The 23165-nt window shown below is 61.6% G+C and overlaps 3 protein-coding genes and 1 long non-coding RNA gene across 11 annotated transcripts; 3 read left to right on the plus strand and 1 right to left on the minus strand.

Moving 5' to 3' along the window:
• Nucleotides 1-386: 386 nt before the first annotated feature.
• LOC122701968 lies at nt 387-7104 on the minus strand. Of its 2 annotated transcripts, none has more exons than XR_006343161.1 (3): nt 6617-7104; nt 2817-2889; nt 387-1871 (listed from the first exon to the last, which is right to left on the minus strand). It is a non-coding gene; the product is annotated as an uncharacterized LOC122701968 (long non-coding RNA). The 2 variants fall into 2 exon arrangements; XR_006343162.1 differs by lacking the exon at nt 6617-7104 and adding an exon at nt 4243-4410.
• Nucleotides 7105-7135: 31 nt separating this feature from the next.
• Nucleotides 7136-9120, plus strand: PSMG3 (proteasome assembly chaperone 3). 2 transcript variants are annotated; one of them, XM_043915464.1, is made up of 3 exons: nt 7136-7254; nt 7828-8065; nt 8662-9120. In XM_043915464.1, exons 2-3 carry the CDS (start codon nt 7850-7852, stop codon nt 8812-8814), a joined length of 369 nt encoding a protein of 122 aa, XP_043771399.1. In that variant the 5' UTR covers nt 7136-7254; nt 7828-7849; the 3' UTR covers nt 8815-9120. The 2 variants fall into 2 exon arrangements, with proteins under 2 accessions (XP_043771399.1, XP_043771398.1); XM_043915463.1 differs by having other exon boundaries at nt 7177-7288.
• Nucleotides 9121-9582: 462 nt separating this feature from the next.
• Nucleotides 9583-16042, plus strand: LOC122702050 (collagen alpha-1(I) chain-like). Its single transcript, XM_043915560.1, has 12 exons — nt 9583-9915; nt 10827-11013; nt 12145-12269; nt 12677-12836; nt 13037-13085; nt 13172-13873; nt 14030-14248; nt 14589-14643; nt 14837-15047; nt 15203-15411; nt 15665-15743; nt 15918-16042. The coding sequence occupies exons 1-12, from the start codon at nt 9583-9585 to the stop codon at nt 16040-16042; spliced, it is 2454 nt and encodes an 817-aa protein (XP_043771495.1).
• On the plus strand, nt 12643-23162 carry TMEM184A (transmembrane protein 184A). 6 transcript variants are annotated; one of them, XM_043915454.1, is made up of 9 exons: nt 12643-12836; nt 16687-16875; nt 19200-19365; nt 19758-19848; nt 19954-20029; nt 20145-20236; nt 20892-21061; nt 21500-21697; nt 22411-23162. In XM_043915454.1, the coding sequence occupies exons 2-9, from the start codon at nt 16687-16689 to the stop codon at nt 22671-22673; spliced, it is 1245 nt and encodes a 414-aa protein (XP_043771389.1). In that variant the 5' UTR covers nt 12643-12836; the 3' UTR covers nt 22674-23162. The 6 variants fall into 6 exon arrangements, with proteins under 6 accessions (XP_043771389.1, XP_043771393.1, XP_043771388.1 ...); XM_043915458.1 differs by lacking the exon at nt 12643-12836 and adding an exon at nt 15790-16038 and having other exon boundaries at nt 20985-21061; XM_043915453.1 differs by lacking the exon at nt 12643-12836 and adding an exon at nt 15794-16038.
• The last annotated feature ends 3 nt before the right edge of the window (nt 23163-23165 follow it).

The raw sequence follows: 23165 nt of genomic DNA on the forward strand, positions 1-23165 counted from the left end.
CTGGAGGCCAACCAGTCAGTTTGCCCATTTTACAGATGAGGAAACTGAGGCCCAGAGCACGGAAGGGCGTTCCATGGTCATCAGAAGTTAGTGCCGGGGCCCAGGGGCAGGGCTTCATCCTTCCGCTTCATCCTACCCCCTCCCCACTCCCACCCACTACCCTGGACCCGTCTCACACACCAACTAGAATACAACCCAACTTGGCCGACCTTTATCAAAGCCGTATGCTGGCTTTCTGTCCTCTCCCCGTAAGAGAGGGGAGGACGACCGATAACCAGCCTGGCAGGCTCTGTCGTTCAGCTCAACACGGGGCAACAAGACGGCTTCTCATCAGGGGAAATAACTTCTTAAAATATTGAAAGAAAGGCTTTCAGAAATTGCACTTGGATTAGGGTTTCATTTATTAAAGAACTGAACAAATAGTGCAAGATATGAGTACAAGGAAGTCTTCAATGTCTTTAATGAGGGCAGGAAGCTTCGCTTCAAGAACAAAAATACTGAAACCTGACCAAGTCCGGCAGAAAACAAGGTGACAAGCTAAACTTAATTCTATGCCCTGCTGAAATTAGGTCAGAAAACAGAGAATTTTCTTTGTGTTTACCATGTGACGTTAAATAAAAATACTCCTGCTGACATAAAGCTCCACAGCTGGGGGCACCGCTGGGCCGTGGAGAGGGCACCTGGCCGGAGAGACAGCACCAGCCTCCACGGGAAAGCGCTGCTTCCACGCCTGGCCCGGGTGGCAGGCGTCTCGGAAACGGGTCTTTGCATGCTCTCTGGGAAGCGGATTTACGCCATTTCAAGAGAAACATGCCCGGGACCCTCATAAACTGGGCCCGGTCTTAACGGTGTTTGCTTCCCTCAGGAGAAGTTAGAATCTCAGGCGCCCCGGGGTTCGTCTCTGTGATGAAACGCGCGTGACTCTCATGGGCCGCCTTTAATCTTACATCCTTTTCCCTCCCTCAACGTAGACAAGCCTAGTTCGTAAAAAGACAACGGTCACCGTCTTTCCCCAGGCAACTGGGTGCAGCGAAAGGGTCGCTTCTGGGTCACAGAGCCGGCTGGCTGGAACTGCTTCGTTTCCGTGCTGCTCCTTACGCACGGCTCTCTGGAACCGCCGAGCAGGGGCACTCCACACCACACAGGTGACTGCCGGGCTCGCAGCCACGCCTTGAGACCAGGCTGCAGCCTGCCAGGGGCAGACAAAGAGCAGCGGCAGGCTGGGGTGACAGCCGGGGTCCGCAAGCACGAAGGCGCCGCCTCCTTGGCCGCGGGGCTGCCGAGTGCACAGAGGTCTGCAGATGATACCCTGAGGCTGACCCTGGTCGCCACGCTGCCCTCTCGGCCCCCGCAGCTCTCATGCCCGCTTCTGAACGCATGTCCTGTTTCAGCAAGGCGCGGCCTCTGCGTCATCACAGCCTTTCTCCGGAGAGGGGGCCGTGGCATCAGGCCCTCACGGCCCCAACGGTCCCTAGGACGCTACTCTGATACCAGACCCGGCATCGAGGGGAGTCAGGGACTGAGCCTCTCCTGGTCTTTCTGCTGCTGCCAAAGCTTGGCGCATGGAGAGGCTGGCGTCACGGACCACACGAGGGCCTGTGCGCAGGGCACTGCCAGGGAAACTCCATGACTCGTGAGGGGAAGGGGACTCTGTAAGAGCCTCGTGTGGGCCAGGCCCTAAAGGAGGCCCTTCTGCAAGTGGTATGTCATTTAATCCCGCCAATTGTTGAACGAGCAAGAACGGGTTTCTCCAAGAGGGATAAAGCACTGACAGAGGCAGAGCACAGCTGGGTCTCAAAGGCTGAGGGACGGAGGTCGGACACGAGAGGCCGCAGAGTGTCAGCCCACCTGCAGGAAATGCCCAGGACAGGCTGAACCATAGAAGCGGAAAGTGAGTGAGTGGTTTCCAGTAGGAAGTCCTAAATATTCTGTCATTCCCACTTGCAACCTCTTCTTTGACATATATTATTTAGAAGTATTTTTTTAAAGTCCTAGATACATGGGTTAACGCTTTTGTGTTAATTGTTTCTTTTCTTTTTATGACCGAGCCACACGGCTCGCAGGATCTTAGTTCCGCGACCAGGGACTGAACCCACAGCAGTGAAAGCTCCGAGTCCTAATCACTGGACAGCCAGGGAATTCCTGACATTAACTTTTTGTAAAAACAGTGACTGAGTCAAGAACAGGCACGTGACCCAGGATGGTCTAAGGAGATTCAGTCATGGGAGTTGCACTGGGGACCCAAGGAAAGGGAAGCTGCTGAGGTGTGGAGGCTGGTGGTTTCACCACAGCACCGGGACAGCCCATGCACCTGCAGAGCTGAGAGGCAGAGGGAGATGTCAGAGCTCTGGTCTTCTCTGTACAAACCCGTCTGTTCTCCTTTTGGGCAGAAGATGGTTTCACATCTGTGTCTGCCACCTACACTTGAAAAAATCTGAATGGATGCAGCTTTCTCACTCACTCGAAGCTATCTATGATCTAAATGTAATAAAATATCTGTATCTGATGGCTGTCTCAGGCCTGCATTACAAATGTAATCTCCAATGGCTGCGACCCAGACTGGCCAAGAGAAGTGAGAGCAAGCATCATTTATACAAATAAAGTGGTTCTGGGACTTCCCTGGTGGTCCAGTGGTTAGGACTGTGTTTTCACTGCTGCGGCCCATGTTCAACTGCTGGTCAGGGAAGTGAGATCCCGAAAGCCAGGAGGTGCAGCCAAATAAATAAGTAAAGTGGTTCCACTAACTGCTGTGTCTCATAAAAATTTAGAGGGATGTTGCCTCTGCAAGACGGAGGCAAACCCTGGCAATGCCTTACATGCTCCAAGACTGTGATACCCGAAGTCCTGCTGGTCCAGGTTTTGGCCGCCTGGGGGCCTGCAGTCAGGAGGCTGCAGAGAAAAAGAGACATTGTCATAACACAAGGAGTTTCATGAATGAATTGACTATTTGCATAATTGGGCTCCGCTCAGGCGTCCCTCACTGTTTAGCTCCAGAATCTACTTCTCTCCGCCTCTTTCTCTGTCTCTCTCACACACACACCCCCCCCAACACTGAACGCCCTGGGAATCATGTTGTGAGGCTGTGGAAGTGCGGTGCAGATCAAGTCAGATTGTAAATCCTGCAAAACATGCAAAATTTCAGAAAGTCCATAAAAAAATTGCTGAGGGATGTTCATACCTGGCCCAAAGCCATTGGCAAGTGTGGGAGGGCCTGACTGTGCAACTGAGGACCAGGAAACTGACAAAGCTGGTGTCATGCTGGGGCTCCCACTGTGAGTGACGTGAACAGCAAGGGGCTAGGAGAGGCTCCTGGGGAAATGGATGGTGAGCTTATACATCTCAGCACAACTGACCCTTTTCATGACAGAGCTGAGAAAATCATACACGATGTGAAGGAGAACGTGGAGAGCTAACATACACTTTGTTGGAAAAATTATGACCTGCCAAAACAACACCTGATTAATTCTTCATTGGTTCTACAACTTATCATTGCATTAAGAACCTACATTCCCTTGAATACAAGACAAATTCAAAATACTCCCCCTCCTTTTTTTTTTCAAAATAAATTCTCAAACTCTTTTGCCCCACCATTGACATCATTACTATGTCACTCCCCTTTTTAGTGAATTCACTTAAGGGATCTTTCTTTCCAGTTCGAGTCTCATCTTGCACTCAAGTAGTCGGGGGCAGGCGGTGATGACGTGCTCCAATATTGTAAATTCTGCTCACACCCCCACTCAGCCCACCAGGAAGCCCCCAAGCCCCGACGGCCATCACCTCAGTCTGGGACTGCATCTCACCTCCTGTGTCCTTCATACTCAGTCTTTACCAAAGATCTAAACCAAAGAACCCCATCATAAAAACATTATCCAGTTTGGGGACTTCCCTGGCAGTCCAGTGAAAAACAGAGTTCACCTTCCAACACAGGGGCTGTGGGTTCCATCCCTGGTCAGGAAGCTAAGGTCCCACAAGCCTCACAGCCAAAAACCCAAGACATAAAACAGAAGCAATATAACAACAAATTCAACAGAGACTTAAAAAACGGTCATCAAAAAGAATCTTTAAAAAACTATCTACTTTATTCTTCAGCATCTCTTTAATAAAAGAGATAAGCTTATTCCCGACTTGGGGGGTTTTGTTTTGTTTTGGGTGGGGTTTCTTCGGGAGAGGTCAGATTTCTTGTACCTATTTGCCGACAGAGAGAGAATGCATGAATTGGTAAATAAAAGTAAATGAACCTACTTTTACAGGTTTCACACGGCAATACATTGGCAATTGGCTTTTGAGGCATGTGTGGATGGACGGGTGTTTAAATTTAGAGCCACGAAAACCTAGATCCTCCTGAGAAACTGCATGCTTCTTCTTTTGAATATCAGAACCACGAAACTCCTTATCTTCCCCTCGGTGAACTGGCTGCAAAAAAACTCAAAATACAAGGTTTCTCTTGACTTTTATGTCTATCTTGATCACGTTTTGCAGACATTCCTTTTTCTTTCATGCCGCCAGAAATCACTGTGCGAGGAGCATGCTTCATCTGACATAACCTGGATTGTGCACGCAGTTCTTAAACCCTGAGAAAAGCAGTTAAGGATAGGAGGGCGCCAACATTTCCTAGGTGGTTCAGTGGTAAAGAATCTGCCTGCTAAAGTAGAAGACACAGTTTCAATCTCTGGGTCAGGAAGATCCCCTGGAGGAGGAAATGACAACTCACAGCAGTATTCTTGCCTGGGAAATCCCATGGACCGAGAAGTCTAGTGGGCTACAGTCCATGGACTAGCAGAGAGTTGGACATGACAACAGGGCTTCCTAAAGGGTTAAGTGATGTGGACAGACCAGGCCGGGGAATCTGCCTCCACAGGCCTGTCAGGAAGCCGGAAAGGCTTCTGAGGGGGTGTTCGTCTCTTCACGGAGAGGCTCAAGGCTCTGATTACTGCAGGGACAGCACATGACCCCTCCTCTGCCAACACCACTTCAGCTCAGAGAGATGTGCGCAGTGGTGGTGGGGGGGTTGCTCTCAGACCCCTGGGGGGACCAGAAATTATCCTGCTGCAGGACAGCACTGCCCCTGCTCTTGCCCTTCACCTGGGCGTGTGCATCGTGAGACCAGTAATCAAGGGTAAAGTTCGGAAGCCCAGATCCCACCCTTATCAGCTTTGTGACCTTGGGCAAGTTCTGAACATACTGTCTATACAACAGGGACGATAATGTGTCCACTTAGTGGGGTTAAGATTAAATACGTTACTACAGGAAAGCACTTTGCACAACTCTGGCACACACCAAGTGCCAAATAAATGTCAGCTATTGTCATCCCCTTGGCCGCGGAAGGCTAGCCCAGAAGGGCTTTTGAGGGCAGAGGCTCCTGGTACCACCTAAAGGAGTGCAAAGGCCTCAGGGAGTTCCCTAGAGCTCCAGTGGTTAAGACTCCCCACTTCCAATGCAGGTGACGTGGGTTCCATCCCTGGTCAGGGAACTAAGATCCCACATGCCATGTGGTACAGCCAGAAGAGGTTTTCTGAAGACTCAGTGACTTTCAAAGATGTGTGTTTTGCTGTGTGGGTCTTCGTCGCTGCGAAGGCTTCTCGCTAGCTGCGGCGAGCGGAGGATACGCTCTAGCTGTGGTGCTGGGCTGAGTCTCATTGTGGCGGCTTCTCTCCTTGTGGGTTTCAGAGCCCAGGCTAAGAAGTTGTGCACAGGCGGAGCTGCCCCTCAGGAGGTGGACTCTTTCCAGACCACGAATTGAACCTGTCTCCTGCACTGTCAGGCAGATTCTTTACCACTGAGGCCCCCGGAAAGCCCCCAAAAGATTATTTTTTTTTAAAGACTTTTGTTACTACCAGGCAGAGCATACTGACAAAGATTCTCTCCTAGACCAGACTGTACTCCCTGAACTATTTTTTTAAAAATTCTATTCCATATTTTATTTATTTAATTTTGGCTGCGCTGGGTCTTCCTTGCAGCACTTGGGCTTAGCTGCAGCATGTGGGCTCTAGTCCCCTGGCGAGGAATGGAACCCTGCCCTGGGAGCACCGTCTTATCCACTGCACCACCAGGGAAGTCCCTCTTAACTCTTTCCCAGCTAGGCACTCACTTTGGGACTTCTGTTATGTCTCTACATTTTCCAGTCTTAGTAAGAACTGCTCCCCGAATCCTGCATGTCTGGTAACCGCCAATGTCCAACCAGTTTCTCATCCCCCACCGTCCCCCAGGTGGTCTGAGGCCACCCTGGCCTGCCTCCAGCAGGAATTCTGCTAGGTTTTCCTACCTAGAAACCCCTCAACCCCCTTTCCTCTTAGTCATTTTCCACCCACTGACCCTATCCAGAACCTTGGCTGTAAATCCCCACTGGTTCCTGTTGTTCTAAATGAAAAATGTCACCTGATGTACCAGTAAGCAAAGGATGTTGCAACCTACAAGCCATCACATCACAGCTGCCCGACGGTGCACCCTGAGGGTGAGAAACCGCGCTGGCCCCAGGAAGCTAACATGCACATCAAAGGAACGTAGGAAAGCGCTGAATTCCTAGATACCCGGTTTTCCTTTATTACGCACTGTGCTGACTTTCGGACTACCCGATCTTTGTTGTAAAAACCCCTGCAAACCCTGGCTCCTCCCGTACCTCTTCGGGCCAGTCCGTCAGTTATCTGAGATGCTGCGTCCTGGGCTTAAGTCCTCAGTTTTGTCCAACTTTTGGACAAGTTTTCTCCGACTTTTAGGTCGTGTGTTTTTTTCCAGTCAACAGGCATTTGGGATGAACCCGGAGGGTCCCACACTGAGGTCTCTTGCGCCCTTAGACAACGGTCCTGACTGGAATGTTTTCGGCGCTTAAAGTGGCGGCCGGCCCTGCTTTTCTCTCAGCAACCCGTGCTTCCTTGAGGGTACTGGAGCCTATGGCCAAGGGGCCAGAAACCCCGTTTCTGAGCTTCCTCAACCACAGAGCTGCAGGGTCTTCCTCAGGAGGGCGCGAGGACGCCCTTCTGGAGAAGTCAGACGCCCCTCGCCTGAGGACCAAGGGCCAGAGGCCCACGGGGTGGTGCTGCAGCCTCTTTACGCAAACATGGCGCCCAACCCTCCCTGCCCGGAAGCACGGAACCCACAGGGCAGAGGCCCTAGACTGCCGCTGGAACCGGAAGCCCCTCAGGCTGCACTTCCGGCGGGGGCGCGGAGCGAGCTGGAGTGCGCGGAGCGAGCGGGAGGGCTCGGCGCTCGCAGGGCGGGGCCGCGGCGCCTGCATGCGTCACTTCCGGGCGCGGCGCGGTGAGCGCGGGCGGCATGGCGGGTGGCGGGCTAGGTGGGTGTTCCGCGGGGCTGGCGCCGGGCGGAGAGGCTGGGCGCCCCCGCGGGCGCCGGCAGGCCCCCGCCGTCCTCTTCCCCGCACTTTAGTCGGGGTGCTGCTGCTTCTGTGGGACTGACGGCTTCCCCAAACGCAGAAAACGATTAGTGGGCGGGCCGGAGGGGCGGCGGAGGCCCGGCCTGCCGCTCTGCCGGGTTTCCGAACTTGCGGCGCCTACTCCCCCTGCGAGGGCGGGCCGCCGGGACTCAGGGAGGGCCCTCGGGGTGGGGTGGGGCCCCCGGGCGGGGAAGACGAGCCCTCGTCTGCCTCCACAGGCAGAAGCGTACTTTGACATTCAGCCTGTGTACCTCTGTGTGTCTGAGTGAATCCAGAAAGTTCCGGGCGAATAAAGCCTGTGTGGGCGAACAGACACAGGCTTTTGAATGGGTCAACTTGTGTTTCTCTTTTAATGCCAAATAGTGTTTATTCTGGAGCTCCCAGGCTGTCTGCCATTGATCGATTTACTTATTTTCGTTTTTTCTTAACATAAATGAAAGGTGCCTTTGAGCAGACTCAGCTATGGAAGGTAAACCATTGGTGACATCCAAACAGAAGACTGCAGTGGTGTGTGGAGTCCCCACTCAGGTGGTCTGCACAGCCTTCAGCAGTCACATCCTGGTAGTGGTGACCCAGTTGGGGAAGATGGGTACCCTGGTCTCCCTGGAACCCAGCAGTGTGACTAGTGACATCGGCAAGCCTGTGCTGACCACTAAAGTCCTCCTTGGGAAGGATGAGGTAATGTGGTTGGGAAGGGCTCCCAGTCCGTACTTTTTCAGGATGTGGAGCATCTGGTAGGCAAGCACACCTCCTGTCCCCTCCCACCCCCCCACCATGGCCCAAGGCAGCATTGTTCCGGGCCTCCCAGATAATTTGAGGGTGTCCACCTGCTACGTGCAGCTCATCAGCATTTTATCAGACAGACACGCAGAGGCATTGATTTTGTAATGCAAGCCTGTGCCACAGTGTGACCCCATCATAGTGCCTTATGGTTATGAGTGCCTGTCCTGCCCCGTTCTGGAAAGATCATCTGTGAGGTCTGACAGGCTTTCCCTCTGTGGACTCTCACGGCCCTTCCCAGAGTAGAGATAACCAGGAGAGGCAGGAGCCGGAAAGCACTAAGGAAACACGTCTAATGATGCTCCCAAGCAGTGTGTTTATGACTGAGTGTCCAGAGGGTCTTGTTAAGTCTGAATCACTGTCGCTCCCCACTGGCCAGGTGATGATTTAATGGAGTGGGAAGCTGGCCTGGGCTCCTGAGAGGTACTGGGAGAAGGCATTAAGAAAAAGGTTTCTTTCCGTTAAAGCGGTTTTCTCCTCTTGCCCTTTATCAGCCTCTCGTCCATGTCTTTGCAAGGAACCTGGTGGCATTTGTGTCTCAAGAAGCTGGAAACAGAGCCGTTCTCCTCGCCCTGGCCGTGAAGGACAGGAACATGGAGGTGGTGAAGGCCCTGAGGGAGGTGATCCAGACGTGCCAGGTGTGGTGAGCCTGCAGCGGCCACCCCGCCGTCCCGAGGGACGCAAGGATCTGAAGGTCCTCCTTGAGTTAGGAGGAGGAGCTCTCTGGCTGTGGCCCTTGAAGCTAGAAGAAGCACAAACTCCTCAGGCTGATCTTGGTTTGGAGGCTGACGTCCCCTGTGGAGGGAGGACAGGAAACGTGTCCTGAGAACGTTGTGAGTCCTCCCCAGGTCCAGACAGCTGTACCTGTGTGAGAATTGACGGAATGAGTCAAGGCCCTTAAATGTTGGGGGGAATTTTTTTTTTTTTATTAAAAATAAATGCATATCCCCAAATACCTTACCATTCTTAACAATGCTGAGAAATGTCAGGCACACAGCATATGTTTACTGCAGTGAACGGCCAGGGCGAGGAAAACCTATTTGGCAAAAGCTCGATCTGAGGTTTACATGGTGAGATGGCTCCAGGAGCTGACTCTGCCCCTTCCTCATCCTGCTTCTCTTCCTGTGGCTTTTCTGAGTCTTCCGTTGCCCAGATGCCGCTCGCATCCTCGCGGTGGGCTGGCACGCTAGCCTCCAGAGCTGTGTGCTTAAAGGCGAGGGGTAGAGGAGTATCCCCCCACAGGCGCGGGTGCTTGTGAGAACGGCCGGGAGGCAGAAGCGCAGACTGGGACGTGAGGGGCTGCCGAGGACCGGTAGTGTCGAGACCACGCTGCTGGTCTAACCTGAGAAGGATTCAGTGAGGTTGCTGAGCACGGGACAGAGGACAGCCGTGTTCAAAGGCTCGTCCCTCAGCAGATGCCAGGGACCCCGGGGACGCACTGTCACGGCCCCTCAGGACCGTCGGGTAAGCCCGCAGGCACCCAGCAGCTGCGGGGTGACCCGGTGACCCGTGTCAGGAGAGCCAGGCAGTCATACGAGGGTCCACCAGACTTCCGGAGCGGGTGCAGATGCCCCTGTGTGGGGAGCTTGAGGCACCTGGGAGCCAGGCCCCCACCCGGGAAAACAGGCAGATCCACGCCGGGAGGCACAGGGCTCTTCGGCGGCCACATCTGGCTGGGGGCCCCGGGTCCCGCCTCCCTGCTGCTCGCGCTCAGCCCCGGCCTTTCTCCTGAGAAGACCCCACCTGGCGTGTGCACTTGGGGGGCCTGCACAGACGCTTTAAAGGCCAGAAACCAGCTGACAAACCAGAGAAGGGAAAGGCCTGCCCACCTGTGTGTGCAGACCCGAGGGGCGACCCAGGTCACAGCAGGTGTGGGGACACAGATACTGGAGTAGAGGAGATATGTTGGGGAGGGCGGCAGGACCTGGGAATGATGGGGGGGTGGTACTCCTGGAGAACTGGCGCCTGGCTGGGCGCACAGAGCCGCCTCGATCTGTATCAGCCTGTAATCAGCGCGCTTGTTATCTAAGCATCAGACGAGTCTGGAAACACGCTTTTCCCGCTCAACCAGCCGGGAACCTGAACCTTGGGTCAGGCTCCAGCCTGGGGCTAACTCCAGATTTGCAGCTTTGGTTTTCTGACTCGGCCCCTAAATGTACGAGAGGTCTGGCTCATGCTGCCTGTCGGTGAGCCCTGGGCTCACCCTTCAATCCTGTTAACACGTTATCCTCCCGCCCACCCCACAAGGTCACTGCTCTCACCTACACGGCAGTTGAAACAGGGGCACGCTGCCACCAAGCGGCAGGGCTGGGGTTTGAAGCAAGCGGAGGGCCCTGAGGCCACGCTAGTCACCCTGCCCCAGGCCCCTCACTGGTACTCCTTGGATGGGCCACACTGTCTTCCCTGGTAGCTCAGCTGGTCAAGAATCTGCCTGCAGTGCAGGAGACCTGAGTTTGATCGCTGGGTTGGGAAGATCCCCTGGAGAAGGGAAGAGCTACCCACTCCAGGATTCTTGCCTGGAGAATTCCATGGACAGAGGAGCCTGGCGGGCTACAGTCCATGGGGTCGCAGAGTTGGACGTGACTTAGCAACTTTGACTTTTCCACACTGTTTACCCGGCCCCAGCCCCTTGCTGACACTCCTTGGTCCCCTTTCTAAGGGACAGGCCATCCTCATCGACATGCAGGCGGATGTCCCTGCTCTGCGTGCAGAGCTCTGGTGCAGCCTCGCGCGGAGGCGTCCTGCGCACCAGGCCCTGGCGGCGCCCCCACCGTCCGACCGAGCCCTCGTGACTGCTGTTAAGAGGCAGGTGGACAGTGGAGGAAATGGAGGCTCAGCAGGACGGGGCAAGTTGCTCAGACCCCCAGGGGACTGGCCCCAGGATACAAATACACTTGAGCCCCTGTTATCTGTGCTGTCCCACGGCTGCCCGCCTGGAATGTGGGGGGACGGCTGATGTATGACTGAAAGCAGGGTCCCTAGCACTGTCCGGAGTGGTACGTACAGCTGCCCGAAGCTGTCTGGTGGCTATCGAGAGCAAAGACTTCTGTCGCTGAAGCCACCACCTCGCTGCTCTGCTCTGCCTTGTAAATCAAGATGAGTGGCTCGTGAGAAGGCGCTTGGCCCTTGCTTTCCGCGGTGCTCTGCTCGCAGCTGCTATAATTCAGGAGGAGAGATACATGCTCCAATAAAGAGATCCATAAAGCCACGGTTTCCGCAGGCAGGGCTGTCGGCTTCGTGGAAATTGTTATTCCTTTAGATGGAAAGGCTGCATATGGTGCTTTACCCAGCGATCAAACTGTAATTACAACTCCCAGCAATTTATGGCCGAATGTGAATAACGCACGTGGGGCCGATGTGCCAGCCCCTGCAACACCGACAGGCGCAGGAAGTGCCCTTGTTCAAGGCCATGCCCTTGGACTAATGCAGTGTGGGCTGGACACGCGGTATGGTGTGGGATGGACATGCAGTGTGGGGTGGACATGCGGTGTGGTGTGGGATGGACATGTAGTGTGGGGTGGACACGCAGTGTGGTGTGGAATGGACACGCAGTGTGGGGTGGACATTCCTGCTGCTGAGTTGCAAGCAGAGAAGCCCACGTTCCCCTCCTGCTCGCCGCCTTTTCCTAAGTGGACACAGGCCTGTAGCTCTGGCTCAGAGTCAAGGCCGAGTGGGTCCCTTGGCAGTCAAGAGAGGCCAGGAGGGCGGCTGCCCTAGGTTATCCATCCAAGCAGCTTGTCCGGGGTTTGACAGAGCCCTGGATCCACCTGAACCAATTACGACAGGCAACCCGCGGAGTGAGGCAGCGGCCGCGGGCTCAGCTGGATAAGCTGGTGTTGGCTGTTTTGTTTAGCACCTTGGAGCGAAACTGGAAATCAGGAGGGGGCGCTGGGCAGGGGACAAGGGTGATGGCCGGATCCATGAGCTCAGAGCTGGCTGAGTGACGTGGACAGTGACTGTGCCATCGGCTCTCACAGTCACAGATGCAGAGCAGGGGGCAGGCCCGGCCTCCTGTGGGGACCAGGGACATCAGGATGGTACATTCCGCATGGACTGTGAGACGTGGGAGGTGCCGGAGCCCTGGAAGGCGCGGCTCCCTGATGTGGGGCAGTTGAGGGCAGAAGGGACAAAGACAGGAAGATGGAACAGCGTGAAGGGAGGAGGGCTGGGTCGGGGTGCTCCGGGTGTGGCAGACGCCATGTCACCCCACTCAACCCTCACCACACGTGAAGTGGGCCTCAGACCCCCGGCCACACAGACGGGCCGGGCAGATGCAGGACCCAGAGCCACAGCGCTCCCTGGTCCAGCAGGACCACGCCCTGGGGTCGGAGACGTGATAGGCAGGTGGTGGGTGGGTAGGAAGGATGGCTGGTCCCAACCCTGGGCAGGGCACAGCGGAGGGCGTAGCTGGGCTACCCGGGCAGGTAGGGCCGGCCTGGCAGGGTGGCTGGGGCGGGTGGCAGGGAGGCGTCTCCTGGGTCTGGGGCAAGGCCAGCGCTTTCCCAGCAGCAGGCGTATCGGACTGACCCAGGCCGCCGGGAGAAGGCACGGCAGAGGCCTGGAGGTCTGGCGGTGGTGCCGGACAGCTCAGCCACCCCCTCGGGCCTGGAGGCCTTCATCAGACCTGCTTCAGGGGCCCGGCCTGACGGCCGAGGGCGTTACCAGGGAGGTGAGCTGTGTGTGTGTGTGTGCGCGCGTGTGCGCGTGTGTGCATGTGTGAGTGTGTGCGCCTGCACACCCAGGAGACAGATGTGTCCAGGCTGGGCCCTGCACACCCCTGGAGAGAAATGCCCACACCCTGAGATTCTGAGCTCCACAGCGGCTCCATCCCCAGCCCGTCCCCACCCCTGAGGCCATGCCCCCTGCCAGGCCCCCGGGTGCCACCAGGTGACCAAAAAGGGCCTCAGGCCAGGCCCAGGTCAGCACCCCTGCCCCAGCACCACCGGGAAGAGTGCCCCCAGGCAGGCAGCCAGGGCTGGCGGTCTGCTCTTGGGTAACGGGCAGGTACGGACAGGCCCCCGGCAGGCACAGGCTCTCCCGGGGACCGGGGCAGCAGGCCTGGGCACGGGCAGGAAAGAGCACGGGATGCAAGGAGACGGCCCCGTGTGGGTGCCCGCGTGGCCGCGGGGCAGGCCTGGTTGGCTTGGTGACCGGGCAGCAGAAGGCCACCCACGTGCACTCGCTGGCGGGACCCCACGCCCAGCCCCCGGCGGCGGCAGCCGAGGCCGCCTTTGGGAGGAGCCAGCAGAGCCTCCCGAGTCCCGCGCTGACCAGGGCTGCCCTGCCGCACACGGCCATCCATCACCCGCGGAAACCAGGGCCGGGAGAGGCCACAGTCAGCCGAGGCCACAGACGCAGGGAGGGGCCCGCAGGTCCCGGGCCTGCCTCTGACGGGTGCCCTGCACCCCCGGCTTCAGGCCCAGGGTCCCGCCCAGGCAAGGAGCTGGCACCTTGGACAGGGGGAGGCCACGCTTCCAAAACTGCCCCCAAACTAGAACTGGAAGGACCCTCAGCCCCCGCCCCGCTGAGGCCCAGAGGGAGTGGAGGAGAGGCTCGGGGTCCCCAGGCTGGTGGGCGGCCAGGCTGGGACTCATCCCCCACGGGCTGCAGAGGCATTCTGGGGGGCCTGACCAGGCTCCCGGCCCAGGCCGTGCAGGTGTTGGCTGAGTCAGCGGGCATTCTGCGGGCAGCAGCCACAGCCCAGGGGTGAGTCTGTTTGCCGCCCGTGGGCACCGTCAGCAAGGGCCCGGGGAGTGTCAAAGGACCCTGGCAGGCCAGCCCAGGGTGGGTGGCTCTCAGCAGGGGAAGGGCCTGCATGCAAGGAGAGCGGTAGGGGAGAGTCTGCCCACCGCGTGCCCCCAGAGATGTCCCCAGGCGGCAGGCTGGCCTAGAAAGGGGCTGGCTCGGTAGGGACGCCTGGAGGACGGTTTGGTGCCCTACGCAGGCCAAGAGCCCCGGGCATCAGGTCACTGAGGTGAGGGACAGGCGTCAGGACGAGGGCGCTGAGGTCTGTGACGGGCCGCGGCATCCCAGCCTCCTGCAGCCTGGCCAGGAGCCGCCTGGGGCCCCGTCACCTGTCAGGTGACCTGCAGTCAGGGGCCTCGGCCTCTGGACGGGCAGGTTTGTCCCGAGACGGACTCAGTCAGTGTCCAGCCCCGGGCGGGCGAGCAGGCCCAGCCGGACTGGCCACCTCTCCCGGGGAAGCGTGGCTGCGACAGCAGTAGGGCCTCCTTTGGCTGGAGGGTCCCATGGTGGCCGAAGGGTCGGCCTCACCCTGGCCCTCCCCAGGACCAGGGTGCTGAAGCCCTCGCCTCCCTAGAGCCGGGACCCTTCGCCAGTCATGCGCGGGCTTGGCATAGCTGGCCCTTCCCTCTAAACTGGAGAAGCCACGCCTGACCTCCCCCCCCCCGGGGGCCCCCAGGGCCCCTGGCTGCCGCGCCGGGCACATGGCCCTGCTCTGCGGTCTGGGGTCTGCGGTCTGGGGCTCAAGGAGGGATTGGGTGGGGCAGGGACTACAGTCTGCACACAGCACCCCGGGGAAGGGCTGGCAGAGCCCAGACTCACCTCTGCAGACAAGAAAGCAGAGGCGGCGAGGTGAAGGGGTCTCTGAGGAGGCTGGGGTCCCGGCAGGAGGCAGGGCCGAGGCGGCTGCTGGGGTGACCTGATCAGGAAGCCGCAGGACGGGCGGGCACCCAGGCTTATAACGTGCGGCCACTGCGCCGGGGGCCGGTGGGGCTGGGGGCCCGCGGGAGCTCGCGGCGGCGGGAGAAGCCACAGGCCGCAGCGGTGTGGGAGCCCACGGGCAGGGCGCTGGCTCCCCACGGCCCGGGCATGGGCTGGGCAGGGCACAGGGATCCTGACGCCTGTGGAATTGAAGGAGGTGACGGGAGAGGAGGTGACATTCGGGATGCAGGACGAGGCGGCCTGCAGGAGGCCTGGGGGAGGGGTGGTCCAGGGCTTTCCCTGCGTTAGGACCAGGACCTCAGGGAGTGTCTAGGGGCTCCCTGGGGCGACCGTGTGGGTGGACACATGCAGGTGCAGGGGCTGGCGGCCTCTCCCCGGGCCCCCCATACCCCTGGGGGACCCCGGTCACGTCCCCCAACGACTCCCGCCTCTGGAAGGAGCCTGACCCCTTGACCCAGGGCCTGGGGGAGGCTGGGCGTCACCAAGAACAGACTGTGCAGGCAGGCACCCGTGCTGATGCCTGCCAAGGCGCCCCCGCCGCCCCCTCTGAGGCCAGGCGGGTGGGCACCCCCCTCCGACCCCGGCCCAGGGCTGACCCCGCAGGCCCAGCCCGCCTTTCTCACTCACCCTGGTCCCTCCTCCCCTCCTCCAGCAAACAAACACAGGAACGTTTCCAGTGGACTTTTGGGGGTGGGGACCCGATGATAGATTTACCCCTTTTAAGGGGCATTTAATCCACCCTCCATGTCACGCTATGCCCCCTCTGTCTCCTCGGAGAACTCCATCAGCCCGACGGGAAGCCTGTACCCACAGGGACTCAGCCCACCCTGGCCCGCCGCAGACCCGCCCCCTGTGTCAGGCCCCTGCTGGCCCGGCCTTCTGGTCCAGGCAGGTGAGGGCAGTCCCAGGAGCCAGCCGCCTGGAGCAAACAGCTGGGGGAGGGATAGAGTGTCAGGGGAGGGGCCCGCCCTCCGCTCCGCCCCTCTGCCGGCCCGCCCTCCGCCCGAGGCTGGGGGGCCACGGGGCTGTGTGTGCAGGTGGCCGCCCCTCCCCGGGCCTCCTGAAGGTAGTCCGATCCCACCCCCACCGGGGCCACCCGCCGGGTTCACTGGCCACGCAAACGACCAGCCTGGCTTCCCTGGAGGCCTGGCCACCCAGGACTGGCCCGGGAGCTTCCTGCCCGAGAGGTAGGTGCTGGGCCCCGTGACCAGGGCTGCAGGGAGGGGTGGCGACCTCAAGTGCGAGAGCAGGGAGGTGCCTGGCGCCCCAGCAGGTCACAAGAGACTGCAGAGCGGGCACCCAGGACAGGCGAGCGGTCCTGGGGTGGCCAGGGGCCCTGGCCAAGCAGGACGCCAGACGGTCAGGCAGGCAGGCTGGGTGGGTGGGTACTGGGCGTACCCCCAACCCTGTCTGCTGCTGAGGGCAGGGCCAGTCTGGCCGGCTTCCCAGACCCCACCCCCGGCAGGCAGGGCCAGAGGGGCTCCCCGACTTCCTCAGATGTCTTTGGTCTGGGACGCGGGCTCCCCGCAAGCCCAGGACACCAGAGGGGCACTGCCCCAGGTCACAGCCGGGCAGCTGGCATCTGCACCCAGGCGGCCGACTCCGGGAAGGAGGGCACCTCGGGGCCGGGCCTCAGAGTTGCGTCCCTGCACACGGAGGGCTGCCCGGAGCCCAGGTGTGTGGGCAGGAGAGGCTGCCTGGCGCCCTTGCGGGAGGGCCGCTGCCAGGAGCCCAGCACAGCCGCCCAGCCCGGCGCTCCCACCCGCCCACACTGCTGCCCGCCCCCGGCGCACTTTGCTCTCACCACGTCCCGTGTGCCCTCCCTCCCTCTGCAGATGACTGACGCTCCCGGGCTCCCAGGCCACCCCCTGGCGTGGACGCCACCGGCCGGGCCTGCAGGGCCGCACATGGAGCGTACGGGAAACGGCTCGCAGGGCGCCGGGCCCCTCTTCCTCACCTCGCCGCTGGCCCGCGGCGTCTCGGGCATCTTCGTGTGGGCGGCCCTGGTGCTCACTGGCCACCAGGTGAGCCTCCCCTTGGAGCCCGCTGGGGACCCGCGCCCTGGGAGCTGCAGCCCAGCCCCAGGAGGCCTGCTCAGCCCGCAGCCTCGGGGCAGACCCGGAGGCCTGGCCGGCTGGAGGAGCAGCGCCTAGTGCTTGCCACGTGGGGGAGGGTCAGGGGACGCAGAAAGCCAGGCCGGAGGACACGGCCTCCGCCCAGCAGTGGGAAGAACTCTAGCCGGACGCCTGGTACCCCCCACACCGGGGCGCTTCGTCAGCCCGTGGGCCCGTTCGCTGAGGTCAGTGGCAGGGTCCCCTTTCACAGATGAGAAGACTGAGGCTGGGAGAGGCCAGGGGTCAGAGCGTGGCTGGAGGGGCCCAGAGCTGGAGAGCCAGGTCGCCCCAGGTGGACGCGCCGGGCCTGGCAGCGAGAGTGAGGGAGTGGCCGGGGTGAGGGTGAGAGGTGGTGCTTGCGGGCAGCTCTGGGCAGTGGGTACCAGGCATCGCAGATAGCAGAGGGTCTCGGGAGCCCAGGACCAGCCCAGAGAGGCATGAGCAGACGTGGGCGAGAGAGGGCTGGAGGCATTGGGGACCCCAAAAGAGGGGCTCCCCAGATGTGTGGGAGTTTGGCCTTCAGCTGGGGGTGCTGGGGAGCCAGAGGAGGCTGGGTCTGGGCACCGAGGGCAGAGTGGCCCCGTGGGACAGTTTGGCTGGCAGCATTGCAGGGGCTGGGCTGGTGGAGTGAGCCTGGGGCAGGGGCAGTCAGGAGACTGGCTAGCGGGGCAGCAGGTGGCCAGAGGCCTCGAGGCAGGGCCATGGGGGCCGATGCCCCCCCCCCCACCCAGTGAGAGTCGCCCCCAGGGTGGTGCATGTCTAGGCGTGGCCTCAGATAACCAGGTCGTAAGCGGGACAGGGCAAGCGTATTAGGGTGGGCCAGGTGCAGCTGAGAGCGGCAGGAGGAGGTGGCCCCTTCCTGTTGGGGCCACCCAGGAGGCCTTCCTGGAGGAGGCAGTATTTGCCCTGCGTTTTAGCAAGCTGTCCCGGGGCATCTGGATGGTAGACAGGACAGGTGGGTGGTGCGTTGGCATCATGCGGAAGTCAGGCCTTCTTCCTGGTGGCAGCATGGCTTTAGGTTCCCAGGCAGCTGTGCTTTGTGGGACGAGGAGCACCGGGGTGGGGGATGGGCACCCAGCGTCCTGGGTCCAGGCTGTCCCAGTTCCAGCCACAGTCTGGGCCTTGGCTTGGCCCTCGGTCCAGCCCTGACCTTCTGTGATTCTGGGAGCGTGTGTTTGGAGCCGTGTCCCGGGGCCCCACGGCCTGGGCAGGGCTAACGGAGACCCCGTGGGCGGCACTTCCCCACCCCCTGTCCTCCCCCCACCCCGACAGGGAGTCCCTCACTCTCCACCCAGGGGGACAGAGAGCGACTCGACCCTCACTTTAAAGACGGGGCATTGAGGCCCGAGAGGACAGCAGCTTGGCGAGGCCCGCAGCGGGCAGCGCCTGCCCAGGGGCCCGAGTCTGTCTCCCGATAGCTGGTCAGGCCGTGCCCTTCCCACTGCATCCGCTGGGGAGGGAGCGGCTGATAAGGAGCCTGACTGACGCAAGCCTGCCCCCGCCACCCCGGGCTGTGCCCCCAGAGGCTGGGCTTCTGCGCTCAGCCTGCCTTCGGCCTGCCCCTCCCCCCTCCCTCATGGCGATTCCTCCGGGAAGCCTCCCGGGGTGCTGGGGACCACGGCCAGCTACCTGTTTGCCTGGCTCCCTGTGCTTCTTCCCCCCACTGCGTTTTCATGTCCTTGTAGAAAACGAGGAAGATGTGGGAAGGTCACAGACGATCACGGGGACCACCCGTCTGTCCCTCTCGTCCAGGGACGTCTCCCCCGGCATCTCTGCCCGGCTCTGGCACACACCTGGGTCCTACTTGGCTTGCTGTCCTGTCGCGTTCTCTCGGAGCAGCTCCCCAGGCTGGTGCCTGGGGCTGAGGGTCGCCCTCCGCTTGGCATCACAGTCACGGGCCCACCACCAGGCTCGGTCTCCTGCGTCCCTACGATGAACGTCTTTGAACATGAATCCTGTCTTTGTTTCTGGATAAATCTGTTCTGTGGGCTAAGTCCCTAGGAGGGGTCAGAGGCATCAGCCATTCTAACGACCCCATGTCCCAGTGCCACACTGCTCCCAGGCCAGCGTACATGCCCACCCCCGAGATGAATGAATGAACGAGCCCGTGACCAAATGCACATTCCCAGTGCGCAGCGTCCGCTCAGGGGAGGCTGGCTCTGCTTCCTCCCACTGGCTGGGGGGCCGGGGGCGGCGGGCAGCGTGCCCCAGGCCTGCCCTCTCCGCCCGCCCAGATCTACCTGCACCTGCGTGCCTACACGGTGCCCAACGAGCAGCGGTACATCATCCGCCTGCTGCTAGTCGTCCCCGTCTACGCCTTCGACTCCTGGCTCAGCCTCCTCCTCCTGGGGGCCCAGCAGCACTACGTCTACTTAGACTCCGTGCGGGATTGCTACGAAGGTGAGTGCCGCCGGCTCTCCAGGGCCCGCGGAGCGAGTGAGCGGCTCCCGGGGGGTTGCACAGCCCCCGCCAGCCTGAATCCGGCTTAGCGAGGGCCCTGCCAGATGGTCAGATCAAGGGTGCCAAGGAGACTCCTGAGGTCCCAAGGTGGGGGTGGGGCTGCAGCTGGGCCTGCCTGGAGCCTGGGAGGGGTCATGGACCGGGGTGGGAGCGTCTGAGGCGCAGGGGCTGCTGTGGGCCCCACGGCCCCCCACCCCGGGGATGTCCCAGGGCGGGCGGCAGCCCCGTGAGGGGTGAGTCTGTGTGTCCCCGGCAGGGGCCGCCCAGGAGCTCTGCGGGGCCGGCCGGCCTCGTGGGCGGCCCAGGCTCACTGCCCACACCCGGCTCTGCAGCCTTTGTCATTTACAGCTTCCTGAGCCTCTGCTTCCAGTACCTGGGGGGCGAGAGCGCCATCATGGCTGAGATCCGGGGAAAGCCCATCCGGTAAGCATCTGCCCAGAGCCCGTGGGTCCTCCACACCCCGGTGGGCAGCCAGGCCACTCTGGGGGTGTCCTCCGGGGACACGCCTCAGGGACTCCTGCACCCCAGGACCAGCTGCTTCCACGGCACCTGCTGCCTTCAGGGCATGACCTACTCCATTGGCTTTCTGCGCTTCTGCAAGCAGGTGAGTGCCTGGGCCCCCCGGCCAGTCCCCCACGGCCCCTGCGCGCCCAGCATGCTGGGCTGGCTCCTCACCAGCGGCCCCCAGCCACCATCCTCAGCCCCTCCCCGACCCCCAGGCCACGCTGCAGTTCTGCATTGTGAAGCCCATCATGGCCTTGGTCACCATCGTCCTGCAGGCATTCGGCAAATACCACGACGGGGACTTCAAGTGAGGCCTGGCTGGCGTGCGGGAGGGGCGGGGGGCACCCTCGGGGGGCAGGGGCGGGAGGCAGGGCTCAGCGCAGGGGGAAGGGCCGGGGGCAAGGCTGTGGCAAACAGACCCTTGTCACAGGTGAGCCCTGGGGACCCCAGGGCTTCGCGGCCCGACAGCACAGCCCCCAGACAGTGAGGATGGATTTAAGGGCACCCGGGGAGCCGAGCTCCGCCCTTGCACACGCCCCTGGGCCAGGCCCACAGGCACGTCTCACACACATGCACACTCCTGCTCACATGTGCAGACACATGCTCGCACAGGGGAGTGCACACATGCGTGTGCACACATAAAGCTCACGTATGCATGCTCACACGGTCACATGCACACCAACACCCGCACACGGCGTGGGTCCACCTTGCGCAGGGCTGTGCCCGTGGCAGGAAGGTGGAGAGGGGCAGCGGGGCCCCTGCCTGGAGGGGGCGGGATCTGAAGACCAGCGCCCGCAGCTCCTCAGCCGCCCCGCCTGGGTGCCCCGTGCGGCCCTGGAGGGGGGCCCGGGTCTGAGTCTCTGCGGTGCCCAGGCTGGGGGCTCAGGCCACTGGCGCAGCAGGTGGGGCGGGGCGGGCACAGGGCCGTGGCCGCCCTGATGGGCTCCCGCCCTGGCCCCCAGCGTCCGCAGCGGCTACCTGTACGTCACCCTTGTCTACAACGCCTCAGTCAGCCTGGCGCTCTACGCCCTGTTCCTCTTCTACTCCGCCACCAGCGAGCTGCTGCGACCCTTTGAGCCTGTGCTCAAGTTCCTCACCATCAAGGCCGTCATCTTCCTCTCTTTCTGGCAGGGTGGGTGGACAAGGCCCCGGGTGCCCTCAGGCCCAGCCCCACCCCCAGCTGCGGCCGCTGTCAGTGGGCAGCCCTCTCAGCAGGGGAGACAGCGAGGACCCCCCGGGAGGTGGGGCCTGATGTGGGGAGACAGGACGCCCAGAGGGGTGCAGGAGCCCCGCGCCCACCAGCCCCTGGGCACTTCTGGCCCGCACTTCTCAGAGGGCAGTGAGCAGCTGGGGCCGGGGGAGAGCAAGACAGGCCCTCGGGGGATTCTCGATGCCCACTGTGCCAAGGACCCCACACTGGAGGCGCCCAGCCCCCCTGAACTGAGCTCAGACCCTGCAGACCCCCCCCCAAGCTCACGCGGCCTCAGCAGGGGGGTGGTCTTGGCTGGGGTCAGCTCCCGTCCAGCCTCCTGTCCGGCGCAACTGACTGAGCGGCCGGCACCACCCCCAGGGCTGCTGCTGGCCATCCTGGAGAGGTGTGGGGTCATCCCCGAGGTCCAGGTCATTGACGGGAACACGGTGGGGGCCGGCACGGTGGCCGCCGGGTACCAGAACTTCATCATCTGCATCGAGATGCTCTTTGCTTCCATCGCCCTGCGCTACGCCTTCACCTGCCAGGTGTACTCGGAGAAGAAAGACCACTCTCCAGGTATGCAGGACCGCAGCCCCAGGCTGTGGAGCCCCTGGACCGTCTTGAGGGCAGGGGTGCTGAGGGGGGCCCGAGCAGCCCCCTGAACCATGCCTGTGTTCCCCATCTCACCCTGGTGGGCAGGGAGATGGCCCCAAGGAGGGCCCGAGCCCCCGACAGGAGCCTCACCTGCTCATGGTCCAGGGGAGGAGACCAGAGCCAGGATGAGCTGAGTGAGCTGGCGGGACCTGGCGTTTGGGCCTAGGGTCCCTCCTGTCCCCCAGGCCTGGGGGGGTACCCGCCAGCACTCCCAGGTGCCCAGACAGGCCTGGCAGGACAGTCGGGGGGCTGGCTGGCACTGGCGCCCCTAGAGAAAGGCCCGTGTGGGTAGGGATGGGCCTCGGCCTGGACTGGTCAGCCTGGAGTGGTGAGGAGGTGGAGATAAGGTGGGGGCCCCAGGGTGGAGATAAGGTGGGGGGCCAACCCAAGGCGGCCTCCCGCCATTGGCCCTGGCAGAGGGTCTGGGCTGGGAGCGCCCCAGGGCTGGGCCAAGATTCAGGGGTTCTGGAGTCACCCCCTACTGGCCGAGCCAGGACCTGGACATGAAGAAAGGCCTCGGCCCTGGGCAGCCCGCAGTCTGGCAGGGAGGAAGCCGGGTCCTGGGGGCGGGGTGCATGAGGGGCGGGGTGGTGTATGCCCAGGGAGCACCCAGCCCACCCGCCGCCCGCCCCCAGCCCCCTCAGCGCCCATGCAGAGCATCTCCAGTGGCCTCAAGGAGACCATGAGCCCGCAGGACATCGTGCAGGACGCCATCCACAACTTCTCACCCGCCTACCAGCAGTACACACAGCAGGCCACACAGGAGGCCGCCCGGCCGGCCCAGGGCAGGGCGCCATCGCCCTGCACGCCCCCCCACGGCCCGGATGGCGGCCCCGGTGGGGGCAGGAAGGGCCGCAACATGGAGAAGAGGATGTTGATACCCGCGGAGGAGCTGTAGGGGGCCCGCGGTCAGCGGCCACCCAGAAAGGACAGGGCGCCCCGCCCACTGACCATCTTGCCAAAGGTCAGGCCTCTCCCGGGAGCTTCCTGCCCACCCACCTGCGGCTTGTGGAGTGGGTCACCTGGCAGTCCTGCCAGGCGCCCAGGGGCTGCACCCTCACCTGGGTGGGCCCGCAGCCCCAGAAGAGGGCACTCGCGCCCCCCAGATGGCCCCAGGGACCTGCCGGGCTCCCCTGGCCGTCAGCTCAGGCGGCCTCCCTGCACGGACAGACCCCAGGCGGGGCAGCAATGGGGAAGGACGCTGGGCGGCCCCGAGCTGGGGGCCGCACAGGCAGGAGGGCTCCACCCGGGCTGTGGGAGGCGGGGCGGCCCATGGAGGGGGGTGTGCTGGCCGTGGCCTGGGGGAGGGGCAGGGCCCCCAGTGGAGGGTACGGGATCTCCTGGTGACCTGCACTTATTTATACATAAACAGCCGAGTTTTCTCGTGCCT

Source organism: Cervus elaphus, chromosome 10 (assembly GCF_910594005.1).
Source record: "Cervus elaphus chromosome 10, mCerEla1.1, whole genome shotgun sequence".
NCBI classification, from domain to species: domain Eukaryota; kingdom Metazoa; phylum Chordata; class Mammalia; order Artiodactyla; family Cervidae; genus Cervus; species Cervus elaphus.